The 14,691-nt window shown below is 51.1% G+C and overlaps 1 protein-coding gene across 1 annotated transcript in view; it reads left to right on the top strand.

The window, feature by feature from the left end:
• The window catches only part of KAZN (kazrin, periplakin interacting protein), a 1,042,391-nt gene that overhangs the window by 849,158 nt on the left and 178,542 nt on the right, over positions 1-14,691 (top strand). Inside the window, 1 exon segment of the mRNA XM_028487818.2 lies at positions 13,370-13,407. Coding sequence (XP_028343619.1) covers positions 13,370-13,407 — 38 coding nt within the window.

The following is a 14,691-nucleotide window of genomic DNA, read 5'->3' as shown; positions in this document are numbered from 1 at the left end:
CGGGCCTCTCACTGTTGTGGCCTCTCCCGTTGCGGAGCACAGGCTCCGGACGTACAGGCTCAGCGGCCATGGCTCACGGGCCCAGCAGCTCCGTGGCATGTGGGATCCTCCCGGACCGGGGCACGAACCCGCGTCCCCTGCATCTGCAGGCGGACTCTCAACCACCGCGCCACCAGGGAAGCCCGGACATGTACTCTTATAAAACCCATTTTCCCAGTGGGGAAACAGAGGCAGAGAGAGTTTCCTGTGATCTGCCTTAGATTACTAGCTAGAAAAGGGCAGAACTAGGACCCCAGCCCGGGCAGTCAGAAGCCAAGTACACGCTCTTGACTGCTACGTCACACTACCTCTCATGACCAGCTCCTGCAAAATTTTATCCTTATAGAAAAAAGCATCCGGGAGGTGAGGTCCTTAGATATTCCCATGCAGTTGCCCACATCTCTTCCTGAGAAGTAGGGCCCAGAGGGACTGATGCTTTCTCAGACCTGGGGGAGAACGTTCCCTCCTGAGTTGATAATAAGGGGCAGAGCTGGGCCTGGGACTCGGGTGTCTCCGATTTCATCTTCATTCCCTCCGAGATGGCGGCCTCTTCCACATGTGCGTGGGCGCTCTGATGCCAGTGGGGGGACAGCAGGGAACCCGTATGCTCAGGCCTGGCGCATCCGAAGAGCCCAGCAAGTGACATCCCATTAGCTGGGGAGAAGGCCCTGGCTATTGTTCTGTTCGCTTTCCTTTGTGATGTACTGTTGCACAGGAAATTCATTTCTAAGCAACTTCACTTACAGCCCTGTTGGCAAAATAGGGCTCTGGAGGACTGCGTCATTAGCACTGATAAACACTTTACAATACCATCCAGAGCAAATGGAAATGCCTAATGAAAAGAAAAGAAGCTGCCTCGTAATTAAATAGGCCGGTGGGTTTTTATTATTATTTTTGAGCAATTATGACTAAAAGTCCTAATCAAGCAGCACTCATTTTCCTATCCATTTTCAACTTGATTATTTAAAACAACACATCATCCTTGGCATTGTCAGCTGCAGGCCGATGGTCAGGATGCCCGAGGCAGCTTGGCTAAGCAGCAGGCTGAAGGTGCCCAGTCCCAAGTCGTGTGACGTCTTCATGGGCCTGAAAGTCTTGCTCCAGAGTCAGCCCTTGGCAGGTCTTTCCTCTCCCCTCCTCGTCAGCTGCTCCTGCTTTCCCTTTCTCTTCCTAGGAGGTTTCGCTTCTGGGTTAGTGCTGAGCCTTCTCCATATATCCAACCATCCACTTGCAAAATAGCTGCCTGAGATGTACAAACAGCAGTTATGGACTCAAGGACCAGAGAGGTTGAGAAACTTGCAAAGAGATACACAGCCGGTGAATAACAGAGCCTGGACTTGAAGCCACATCCTTGGGCTGTGCTGGGGTGGGGGGAGGTGAAGAGCTTGGGCTCTGGCTCCTCTTGGGCTTGAAGGTGAGTCCCAGCTTTGCCTGGTGATCTTGGGCAAGTGCTTTAATCTTGCTGAATATCAGTTTCGTCATCTGTAAAAGGGGATGGCAATAGTACTTACCTCGGGGGTGGTTATGAGCATTCAGTGAAATTGTCTATACAAAACACGTGGTAAGTACTTATTAAGTGGCAGACTTTGGCAGGTCATGGTTCCCAAACAGTGCACCGAGGCAACCTGGGGGTGCCGAAGTGAAGTCTCTGAGGTGCTGTGGGATATTTCCAATTTTCAAAGAAAACATAGCGACATCTGTCGGACACTGAGTGAGCTGCGAGCTCAAGGTCGTCACTGTTGACAGATTCTGCTACATTCCTTTTGATGACATCATCTCTTTGTGAAGCAGGGGTTTGGGCAGTTACTTTGATCAAAAGCAGATACCCACAAAATCAGTGTGGACCGGGAACTGACTGGTGGAGTCCAGTCTGAGTTCACGGTTGGAGGGGTTGTGCACTGCCCAACAGGCCCACATGTTCCATTGGTGAGTACTTGTGATTATTTAAAAACAATATAAAACTATTGTTTTTGTCTTCAAGGTATATGTATTATTTTTTTCATCTGACCATTAAGTTGTTAGAACTTAATAAATACTTATTAAGTTTCTGGTTCTAACTACCAGATAAACAAAACTTTTAGGGATCTCTTTTGGCCTACGGGTGCCATGAAAAAATTACCAAGACTCTAAGAGTGGCAGGAACAGAAAATTTGGCAACTCTGCCCTAAGGCACATCCAGTGGCTTCCCAGTGTCCTTTGAAATTAATTTTCGTGGTGAATATTTTCTGAATGAGCAGAGAAATGGAAGCATACCTTCTTTCCTTACCCCATGTTCAGTGAGCGTGTGGAAGAGTACACGAGATTTGGGGAAAGAGCTGCAGCCCTCTCTTCCAACATGTGGCTCCAAACAGCCCCACGGGGGGTTCAGACTTGAAAAACCACTTTCTCACACAGTCGAGTGAGCGGCTGAGTGTTTAACACTTGCCCTTAAGAGTGTTTCTCGAGATCCGTTGCCACAAAGCCATTAGCTCTGATTTCAGCCCCAGACTTTCCGTCCAAGGGACTTTCCACCCCGCTGCACTGGGTGTGGGTAACTAAGCAGTTGGAGTGACTGCGGAATGGCTGATGCATGTTCCTGGCAGCCCGGCTTCAGAGTTAAGATGAAAGCAAGACAAGACATGTCCCAGAGAAGCTTAGCTGATGCGGAGAAAGTGGTGTTTGTTTCAAATACACAACCCTGAGTTTGAACTCGGTGAAATGGAGACAGAGGTCTTTCCCACTCTACCCCTATGCCAGGTTGATTTGCAAATATTCCAGCCGCCTCTGCAGCACCTTATCCACCGTTGCTTTAACGACCGCAGAAAAGCAGCCTTCTAAGTCGGCTAGGTACTCCTTGTGAGATGTCCAAATGGCCCTTCCTGCAGGAGTGCACAGGCATTCTGGAAGGTTCAGCACAAGGAACACTTCTCCAAGGGTTGGGGAGGGGGTCCCATGTTCTCCCAGGGCCTGTTTGATGTTCGAGGCGGGGGAGGGGGGAATCTCAGGGGAAATAGTAGCCTGAGACATCGGAGCTGTGTTTAACGACCTCTCTGGGGGTCTGGCCCCTGCGGGCCTCTCCAGATGGAAACTTGTCCTGGCTCACTTTGCAGCCCAAGCCCTGCTGGTCCAGAATGCTTTCTGTCCCCTGCACGTGGAGGGTCGCATGCAGCTCCTGCTTTGGCTCAGCCATTCTCCCTGCCCAGAACGCGCTTCCTCTGAACACTTGCCCTTTGGAGCCTCAACTCAAGCATTCCCTTCTCTAGGGGGAGAACTTTAGAATCATGGTCAGAATATGTGAGCTCAAATCAAAAGCTCACCCCTTACTAATCCCCTGGGCGTCCCTCAGCTTCCTAGCCTCTAGAATGAGGATAAAATAGCACCTAACTCAGTGCTTCTGTTAGGTGCACCAGAACCACTCAGGGATCTTGTTAAGCCACAGATTAGGGCTCAGCTGGTCTGGGGAGGAGCCTGAGATGCTGCATTTCTAATGGACTCCCAGGTGATGCTGAGACGGCTGGTCCAGAGACCACACTTTGAATAGCAAAGGCTTATCTCATTGCAGTACATGCGATGGGGCATGGCAGGTGCTGAGGACAGGCCTGATGCGTACCCGCCAGTGGTAGCTCTTGTTGTGTGTGATGTGAGGCTTCTAGGGCACGCCTGCCCTCCTTCCGGGCAACTTGACCTGGCTGTGCGTCCAGAGCATCTCCCTGTCTGAGGTTAGATGCACCACTAACTCCTTCTCCCTTTTCTAGCCACGACTCCCTGCAGTTCAGTTGGGTTCCCCAATCTCCACGTAGGTCATAAAGTTCCTGAGGCCTGAAACCTCAAAAACAGTGGTAGGTGTGAAGACGTACATCTCGGCTTTTACGATGTGGAACAGGTCATGCTGTTGTTTGCAGAGAGGCACTTATTTTTGAAGGGACCACAGGAGAGGAGTAGGATTTTCTTCTTCCACTCAGCCCCACCCTGCTTTTCACCCACCTTGGGTGCTTGGGCTGAACCCCAAGACCACCCAGTGTCCACAAGGCCCGGGTATTACAGCTTTCCAAACAGCCGGGCTCCGAGATAACACGGCAAAGCCCAGCACACCTAATGACCCACTTCCGCATGGCAGTCCCGCAGATTGAGATCCAAACACCCAAACCTCAGTCGGCTGCTGCAGGGAGAAGCAACGCGAGACGCGCGAGCTACTTATCAGACGTGTTCCATTATCCCCACCACCTGTTCCGGGTCTCCAAAGCAACACACGGGGTAATAGCCGCTCCTGCACCAAAAAGGAGAAACACCAACGATTTTAAGGACAAGCTTCTTCTCTCGCTTCTGGTTTCATACGTTGTAAACGGGGCTCGCTGTGAAATAACCACTTACTGTCCCAGGCACTTTGTGATTTGTAAGCCTTGAGCTTGAGCCTGCGACCTTAGAAGAAGAAAAGCCCTGGGGGGTGGGGGGAATGTGGAGCCGCTGCAGGTAAATGAGTCTCCTCCAGAGAATAAAAGCTGTGGAATATCCGGCGGAAATGCCATCTGGAGACGGGATGGGCCAGCTGATATCCCATGCCCACCTGCTCATTTACAGGCAGCCGTTGTTGGCTGCCTTACTTCCGAAAGATAGATGAGGCCAGGCTACAATGGGAAATTGTCCACAGGCTCAGGAGAGAAGGAATAGGGTGGAGGGTATGTGCTTCCTGTTAAGTCAGTATTCTCAAACTTCCATGTGCCTAAAACTGGGACAGGGGAGGTACTTGTTAAAAATTAAAGATATAGATTCCTTGGGACTTCCCTGGCGGTCCAGTGGTTAAGACTGTGTTTCCATTGCAGGGGGCACGGGTTTGATCCCTGGTCAGGGAACTAAGATCCTGTAAGCCATGCGGCACAGCCAAAGAAAAAACGTGTGTGTGTGTGTGTGTGTGTGTGTGTGTGTGTGTGTGTGCGCGCGTGTGTGTTCCCGGGCCCCTGTCCTATTGGGGCTGGGGTGGGGCTCAGGGGCGTGTATTTTTAACAAGCTCCCCACATGGTTTTGGTGCTGACTCTGGTGTTCAGCTCAGGCTGGTCAAGGAAGAGGAGCGATATCTTCACTCCCTTGGTCTGAAATACATTTTCCAGAACAGATTTAGGCTGCAGAATTGGAGGAGACATGGCGGTAGCTCCATGTCATTCATTCATTCACTCCACAAATATCTCTTCCACACCAACCGTGTGCCAGCATCTGTTCTAAGTGCTGAGGATGTAGTGAACAAGGCAGAACAAAATCTTTGACTTCCAATTGCTGATGTTCCTACGGAAGAGCTCAAAAACCCGGAAGATAAGTGAGGACATGAGTGCATTGAACACATTTGAGAGTAGGCGAGACGGTGGCAAGTGCTATGGAGAGGGAACCTGGCAGGCAGGGAGGGTGACGGGAGCAAACGTTGCAACTTTAAATTGGGAGGTTCTGGGACAGCCTCAGAGCGGAGGTTACATTTAAGCAGAGACTTGAAGGAGGTGGCGGGGCGGCTGTATGGATGTCTGGGGTAAAGCATGGAGACCCTGAGACCTCAGGGCACCTCAAGATGGAAGGAGGTCAGCGGTGGAGGAGTGAGGGGCGAACGTGGTAGGGCACGTGGTCACGGAAAGAGTGGGGAGCGCGGCAGGGTGATGGCACGTCCCGTTTGCCCAAGACAGTCCCAGCTTAAGCTCAAAATACCAGATTAATGGGCCCCCACTTTACTCTCAAAAGTTCCCAGTCTGAACAATAAAAGTTATTATCTGTTTACCTGTTTAGAGGCCACTGTAAGGACTTGGACTCTGAGGGAGGTAAGAAATCCTTAGAGGGTCAAGCAGAGGGGTGATGTGATTTCATTCGATTATAAAAGGCTCTGTCTGGCTGCTAAATTGAGAACAGACTGTAGGGAAGCAAAGGTAGAAAAAAGGAGAACACTTAGCAGGTAGCTGTAACACTCCAGGTGGCCCACTGGTGTGGTAGACAGAATAATGGCCCCCCAAAGATGTCCAAGTCCTAATTCCTGGAACCTTTGAATATGTTACCTTACGTGGTAAAATGGACTTTGCAGAGGTGATTAGGATCTTGAGATGGGAAGATTATCCTGGATTATACAGGTGGGCCTGATGTAGTCACAAGAGGCCTTTCAAGGGGGAGGCAGGAGAGTCAGTGTCAGAGAGGAGAAGCAGAGGTTGGAGTCATATGCTTTGAAGATGGAGTAAGGGGCCCACAAGCCAAGGAATGCAGGCAGCCTCCGGAAGTTGGAAAAAGCAAGGAAACAGATTCTTCCCCTAGAACCCCCAGAAGGATCACAGCTTTGCTGACACCTTGAGTTTAGCTCATAAAAAATACCATCCGGACATCTGACCTACAGAACAATAAGATGGGGACTTCCCTGGTGGCGCAGTGGATAAGAATCCGCCTGCCAGTGCAGGGGACAGGGGTTCAATCCCTGGTCCGGGAAGATCCCACATGCCGCGGAGCAACTAAGCCCGTGCGCCAAAACTACTGAGCCTGCGCTCTAGAGCCCGCGGACCACAACTACCGAGCCCACGTGCCACAACTACTGAAGCCCACGCACCTAGAGCCCGTGCTCCAGAACAAGAGAAGCCACCACAATGAGAAGCCCGCGCACCGCAATGAAGAGTAGCCCCTGCTCGCCGCAACTAGAGAAAGTCAGTGCGCAGCAATGAAGACCCAATGCAGCCAAAAACAAATAAAAAATAAACTAAATTTATTAAAAAAAAAAAAAAAGAACAATAAGATGGTGTTGTTTTAAGCCACTAAGTTTATGGTGATTTGCTACAGCAGGAGTAGGAACGAAGTGGTCCAGGGCTTTACGAAGTAGCCACCTCTACCTCTAACTTTCTGTCTCCTGTCCTTAGAAACCAGGGGCTTTGGAAAGAAGGACTTCACTTTTACTGTAACTCTTGGATAGAGGTCAATAAACTATGGCCCACTGCCTGTTTTTGTAAATAAAGTTTTATTGACACACAGCCATGCTCATTTGTTTACATATTGTCTAAGGCAGCCTTCACTCTATAACAGCAGAGCTGAGTAATTAGACAAACACCATGTGGTCCTCAAAGCCAAAAATATTTACTGTCTAGCCCTTTACAGAAAACGTTTGCTGATCCTTGCCCTTTGGGGGTTATTAACCACCACACCTACCCCGCGATGACCTCCCTGACGATGACCCCGTCCTTTCAGAGCTGCTGCCCCATCCACAGGAAAGGCCACAGCAGCCACACCTGGCTCGGTATGACCCTGCTACCCTGGCCATCGAATGACTCAAGCTGGGCCAGGCCAACTCTCTCTCGGATTTTGGAACTGGGTTTCAAAGAGGGCTTGTGGCGGGAATGGAGAATAAGCCTTGATACAGAGTTGCCACTCAGCAGATATCTTTCAAATGGGTGAATCCTTCTGGGGGATGTGGGGTGTGCCTCATCTGCAGAGCTCAGAAAGAACTAAAGAGATCTGGTCTATAGGAACAGAACAAAGAAGCAGATGTGCAGGACAAGCAGACACAGACGCCAGCGTGCTCTGAGGGGAGAAGGGTTGGGAGAGCAGCTGCATTGGGAAAGCCTTGGGGGTTTGTTATCTGCTGCTGCATAAGAAACTGCCACCAACTTCGTGGCTTAAAAGACAGACATTTATAATCTCACAGCTTCTGAGGGTCAGAAGTATATGGGCACGGCTGAACTGGGTTCTCTGCTCCAGGTCTCCTAAGACTGAAACCAGGGATTCACTGGGGTGCGTGCCTTTCTGGAACTCCAGGTCCTCCTTCAGGCTCATGTAGTTACTGGCAGAATTCTGTTCTTTGCAGTTGTAGGATTGAGCCCCTGTTCTTTTGATGGCTGTTTGCTGGGGGCTGCTCTCAGCTCCTAGATGCTGCCTGCAGTTCCTTGCCATGTGGCCCCCTCTCTGGGCCCTCTCAGGCTTCCAGGCACTTAGGAAGGGCCCAGGCCCTTTTAAGGGCTCACCTGATCAGGTGAGGCCCACCTGGATGCTCTCCCTTTCAATGACCTCAAAGTCAACTGACTGTACCCTAATCATGGGAGTGAAGTCCCATCACGTGCACACGTTCAAGGGGAGTGGATTATACAGGGTGTGCACGCCAGGGAGGGGACTCTCGGGGCCATCTTCCAATTCTGCCCAGCATCCTTGGTTCCAGCATGATTTCTGGTTCCCGGTGCTCAAGTTGCAGGAGCTATAGCCTTCTCTCCCTTGGGCCCCACAAAATGTACCCAGCTCGGTGTGATAAATGACCGCTTTCACTTCAGCTGGCCCCAGTGGGCCTCTGTTAGAGAACCTTGGCTGAGACTTGGATGGGATGGGTATCCCAAAGGCACCCCCTCAGTTTCAGCCTCACTTGCCCGTGGGGTGCAGGAACCTTCTCTCCCCAAGAACAGAGGGAAGGAAGCAACCATACAAAAGCCACCTGTGGGCCATGGCACAGGTGACACAGCGCTGCCGTGAACCCTGGCTGCTGCCCCAGCACACTCAGTCTTAATATATTGACGTTGGCAGCCCTCGTCTATCTTGTCATGCCAGTAAGGTAATTGAAGTGGAATTGTCTCCAAGCATCCAATTAATCAACAAATAAATCATAAACCTGTAGCCATTCACTCAGAGAGGCAAAGAGGCTTCTCCCTGGCTTCGTGACCACTGCAGTTGATGGAGTCTAGTTAGACTTTTATGTGCATCTAATGAGCTTTAGAGGAAGAGAACGAATGTGGGACAGGTGACGTCTAGAGCATTTACTGAAGCCCGAGGAACTGTGTGCTTTCTATATGAGATCTTATTCTTCCCCCCAAAGAGGTTTATGGACCAAATTTCATTTACGAAAACATCCTTGTGAAGGGGAGATTATGATCCACATTTTGCAGAGAAGGAAATCAAGCCCCAGAGAGGTTAAGCAAGTTGCCAAAGGTCACACAGCAAGTAGAGGGCAGAATCTGGGTTCAAAACTAGGCTTATCTAGCTTTAAGAGCAATGTTCTTTTCACTCTATGCTGTGCCAGAAATGTAGATCTGAATAAGAAATAGTTTCAACTGTTGAGCCAAATTCGAAGTCCAGGATTGTGCAAAATGAGAAAATATTTGAAAGGCTGTCCTCCACTGCCAACTCCTCTAGCTTAACCTTTTTGGGTGCTGATGTCAGAAGTGAATGTGAGAGAGAGGGAGCGTTCTCTGGTGGATTTTCATTCTCTGGAAGAACATTCTCATGTTCCTGTGATAAGTGACCACCCCTTCAAAGCTCTTGAGTTCCCAAAACTCTTCTATAAGCCAGAGTGTTCCCTCCCCTTTGGATGGGTGGGGGAACCCTCAGACGTGACTCACAAAGTAGAAGATGTAGTTTTCTCATTTTAGGAGGCTCCAAAGACCTTCCAGATGTTGGACCATCTTCACATCTCAGTTCCCTCTTTTTTCGCTATTGTTGGAAGTTCAAATCAAGAGGTTAAATGGATTAAGGAGCAAACCAGCTGAGCTGAGCAAAAGGCATAGTGTATTCAAAGGAGCAGAAAAGCTACAGTGTCCCCAGCTTAGCCTCAGAACGTGTACAGACCCCTGGAGGGATTCCTGTGCACTCTTTTGGAAGGCTTACATCTGCTGTGGGGCTTTTACAAGCAGACGGGGGCTTATGGTTCCAAGTGAGCCTGTAGAGTCCTGCTGGATGCAGTGTGACCCTGAGCCCTTTTGGTCGAGGGAGGGGGAGGTGAGATGCTGTTTTATTGGGCAGTTTGCTGTGCAGTGAGAATGGGGAAAGAAACCAGCCTTTTCCTGGAGGAGGCACCTAAACACACCTGCAGTAAGCAGGAGACCATCTGCCCTGCAAGGCTGGGTTTTTGTTGGTCAGAACCAAGCTGGGCACGCCGGAGCTATGGTGAATACCCAGCAGCCCCCAAATTGGTGCCTCCCCAGGAAGCTATGCCTTCAGAAATGCTTGCAGCTCCGGGGACTAACCAGTGGGATGGTAGGTAAGAGCAGCAAAGATGCTGCGCTGTGCAGAGAGCTGCAACCCTAGGCACACAGACCGGATTGCTAGGCCAGAGGCCTCCAAGCTGACACACAGAGAATTGCTGGGAGAGGGAGGGGGGTCGACGGGCCCCCTCTCATCCAGAGCCATGCAGACTCCTTCACCGACTTGCCTCCAGTTCCTCTTCATCCTTGCCTTCTCTCCACAGCTGCAGAGGCGTGCTTCTCTTCTCTAGATTAGTGCCACCGACTGTCTCCTCGCCAAAAGTCTCCCCCAACCCGATTCCATCCTACCCTCTACCTGAAAAAATATGAACCCGATCACATCACTCTACATCTTTAAACCCCTCGATAGCTTGGTCTGGGCCCTGAAGACCTTCCCACCTTGGCTGCCAGTCCCCCCACCTTGGATTTTATGTGCTGTCATTCGGAGCCACACACCAGGCTGTTCTTCGCTCTTTCTCCTTCCTTTGCCTGCAATTCCCTTAGCTCACCTTCCTTCCAGCCCCCAGAAGAGTGAAAGAGTCCACCTTTACTGGACTCTGGGGGTTCCAGTTACTAAATCTAGGACTAACGGAGCATTGGGGAGTTCAGTTTTGTCATTGCCTGGTGGTCCTGCCCTCCGTTCGCAGACCTGGAGGTGAGGGAGGGAGGGCTCTGTGGATGATGATTAGTGTTAGGGAAGTCTTCTCTGAGGGGTGCGTACTCCCAAGGAGCTGGAGCAGAATCTTGCCCCTCACTTCCTTCTTTATGTTCCTATGGGCTCCCGTGTGCTGGCTGAGCACTTGTCCCAAGTTGCTGGAACTGGTGGTTTATCTGCCCCTACTGTGTCCAGAGCCCATAGTTAATTGGTGCTTGATTTTTGAATCAATGGATGGATGGATGGATGTGTGGGTCGATGACGGGTGGATGGATGGATGGATGGATGGCCTTTCCCGCTCTGTGAGCTACTTCAGGATGGAGAGCCTATCTTGATCACCTTCACCTCCCTAGTACTCAGGACAGTGCCTGAAGCACATAACTGCTCAATAAATGTCAGAGGAAAGGATGCTGGAGGAGGGGTTGGCTGGCAGCACAGGTCATCACGGTTACCTCAGGCCAGGCAAATCCCATGGGCATTTGGGGACCCAGAGACCTACAACGTTTTCTTGGGTTGCTGCCTTGTAGGATTCTAATGATTCTGGAACCTTCTCTTGGGTCTGGTGGAGGAGAATGTCCAGCAGAATCTCCCATGGTTTTAGAGAATTGAGACAATAACAATCTACGTGGTAAAAGGGACAGGGTAGTTTTTTTAGGGTTTTGCTATTTCTGAACCTGCGGGGTTTTGTTTTCTCTTAAAAGATACTGAACTACTCGCTGAACTTCCATGAAGAGGAAGCAGAGGGGCACTGCTTCCTGGCCAATAGCTTCTGGTTCCTCACCCAGAGTCAGCTTTCCAGAATGGCCCTTTGAGACAAAAACTCTTTCAAGGCAAATGAAACAAAAGTAAACCTGGATAAACTTCAGTTGGGTGGCATGTTTTTTTTGTTTGTTTGTTTGTTTTTGTGGTATGCGGGCCTCCCTCTGCTGTGGCCTCTCCCGTTGCGGAGCACAGGCTCCGGACACGCAGGCCCAGCGGCCATGGCTCACGGGCCCAGCCGCTCCGCGGCACGTGGGATCCTCCCAGACCGGGGCGCGAACCCGGTTCCCCTGCATCGGCAGGCGGACGCGCAACCACTGCGCCACCAGGGAAGCCCTAGTGGCATGTTTTATGAGCAACTGATGAGGAGCCCTGAAATACATTTAAATCTGCTCTTTGAGCCAGAACCCACCAAATAGTCCCTTTCTGTTAACTAACTCAGTGTTGCCTCTCTACTGTGTGTGTGTTTTGGGGTTTTGGCGGGTACTTTTAGGATTTTCCTTGTAGGAAGACATGCTACCTTCTTGAGGCTGTGAGATAACTATGTAGAAAAACAGAATCATCCCCGAGCAGATTCCTCACACTTGGAAAGAACCCAATTCAGGCAGCAGTTCTCCCCAACTTTCAGAGCAGGATAAACAGAAGGACAAACCCATTAGCAGGGTTCCTTCCCGCCACTGAAGTGTCAGTTCCATGAAGGCAGGGACCTTGTCTGTCCTATTCACTGCTCGTCCCCAGCGTCTAGAACAGTGCCTGACACACTGAAGATGTTGAATAAATGTTTGTGAACGAGCTGCGAGATTACAGGCTCTGGGATGGCGAGGACCAGGTTCTTGCCCATTTTATGCATTAGTGTGTTCCCACTGCTGAACGCCATAGCAGTTACAGAAGAGAAGCTCATTCATTTACTGAGCAGCTCTCATGTACCAGGGATTACTCAGGGGCCTGGATGAGCATTTGTTGAATTAACTAGTTCATTCAAGCATGCATGGTTGAACGGGTGAAGGAACAAATGAATGATAAAAACAATGAGCCGATGCATCCACCAGCCAGTAACCAATTTCGTTTCCCTTTGTTCAAATTCTGGAAGCATAAGCCTTGAGATTTCTCTCCCTGTACCTTCTCTCCCTTGCTTTGCTCTCCCTAATGAAGCCCCCAGGAAGTGTCAGCTCAAATGACACCTCTTTGGATCACCCCCTCCCGTGAGAAGTGAACTCTCTTGCTTTTGAATTGCCCTGTCCCTTTTTATCTCAGCCATTGAGCACAGTTCAAAAACCATCTGCTGAGCCCCTCCTGCGGCAGCCATGGGGCCAGGAACCAGGGATGCAGAGACGGCAAAGAGCCAGCGTCTACCCTGGGAGTCACTGGTGTTCAGCGTGTGTCCTGCCTGCCTGCCCGGATCGTAAAAGCACGCATGGCTCCGAGACAGAGGTTCCCCTCTTTGTAATTGCACAGAGCACCCAGCCCTGAGTCTGGTCAAACAGATGCCCCTGCACGCACGCAGCGAATGCACGTGTGAGGTGTGCAGCCTCTGAGGTCTTCGCTTTGGTGGTTTTGAAATGTGGGAGGAGGAGGAGGAGGAGCAAGCTGAGCTGCCCTGTGGGTGGGCCAGAGCTGTGCTTCTCCGGGCGGGGAGTCACAGGAGACTGTGGCTATAGAGGAAGGAGCCGGGGTCAGGGCCAGACGGACCTAAATAATCTCCACCAAGAGGTGCGCTCACAGGTAGTAATAGGTCATCGCAGTGGGGAGAGTGAGGCCTTTGCTCGCAGCCCAAATACTTTCTGAGCTTGCTTAACCAAAACAAAACAGAACAAAACCTTACTTCGTTCCCAGACCGCAGGACTCGTAAGCTGTCACTAGTGTCAGCTGGCTCTCTCCTCAGCGCTCCATCCTGCTGTCCTTCATGCTGCTTTCGTTTCATGTCCTCTGGGGTTCTCTCTACCCTTTGCTGCTCCTGGCTTTCTTAAACCATTTCAGCATCCGTGGTGGGAAGAGAGAGCTACTTTCCCAGTAGCTCCAAGAGTCCTGGGGGTGATCCCAGGTCCCTTATGGCTGAGATGCTGGAACACGCTGATTGCCGGCCTGGGTCGGGTGCCGGCCCCGGGGACCAAGGGCGGGGCCAATTTTAACCCAAATACAGGGACTAAGCATGGGCTTAGGGTAGCTCCCTGAAGCAAAGTCAAGGTGCTAGTACCGGACCGAGTGGCAAATGAAGCTGGACACCCAAATACCTCTCCTGGTCACTGTGCAGAGTTCTGGCGAGAAGCAAGTAAGACGCCCTGGGCACCTCCCCCAGGGCCTGGGCCCCAACGCAGGAGCAATGTTGTCTTATTGGAGCGAATCCCGGGGACCTGCTTAATGGAGAGGCTGTCATGTAGTTTATGGGGCAGATTTATTTATTTATTTATTTTTTTATGGCTGCATTGGGTCTTCGTTGCTGCGCGCGGGCTTTCTCTAGTTGCGGCGAGCGGGGGCTACTCTTCGTTGCAGCGCGCGGGCTTCTCGTCGCAGTGGCTTCTCTTGTTGTGGAGCGCTGGCTCTAGGCGCGTGGGCTTCAGTAGTTGTGGAGCGTGGGGTCTTGTAGTTGCAGCATGTGGGCTCAGTAGTTGTGGCCCGCGGGCTCTAGAGCACAGGCTCAGTAGCTGTGGCGCGCAGGCTTAGTTGCTCCACGGCGTGTGGGATCTTCCCGGACCAGGGATCAAACCCGTGTCTCCTGCATTGGCAGGTGGAGTCTTAACCACAGCACCACCAGGGAAGTCCCATCTTAGGTAGTCTTAATCACACAAGGAACTGTTGGCCCCATTTTACAGATAAGGAGACCAAGGCCCAGAGTGGTTAGTTCACAAATTAACAGCCAGAGGGTTTTTCCCAGTGGCCAGACCCTCGTAAATTGAGCAGCCCCTCCCAGTCACTTACCTGTCCCCAGGGTAACCACAGTCCTGACTTCTAGCACCAGTGGAGCGGCAGCGGTCCAGCGGTCTGGCCCAGAGCTGGGTTCCTGGCCACCCGTGGGCAGTGTTACATTATCACAGACTAATCACATCGTTCAAGCCTCAGGAGATGACGCAGATGAAAGGAGGTCTTGATGAGGCAATAGAATTGCCTCATGTCCTAACCAAAAGCTTTGGCCAAAAGAACAGACAGAACCCGCCAGCGCCCTGCGGACCCGGGCGCCTAGCGCCAGGACTAGCCCGGCAGTCAAATGGGCTTCTATCATGAAAGAAGAAAACCACATTTCTTCCTTTAACAGAAGTGCTTCTCCACAACTGTTCTGAGATGATAAGCAGCTCAAAATAGATAGGAATGATAGTACAA

This window comes from Physeter macrocephalus, chromosome 3 (assembly GCF_002837175.3).
Source record: "Physeter macrocephalus isolate SW-GA chromosome 3, ASM283717v5, whole genome shotgun sequence".
NCBI classification, from domain to species: Eukaryota; Metazoa; Chordata; class Mammalia; order Artiodactyla; family Physeteridae; genus Physeter; species Physeter macrocephalus.
This window is presented reverse-complemented; position numbering and strand designations above follow the sequence as displayed.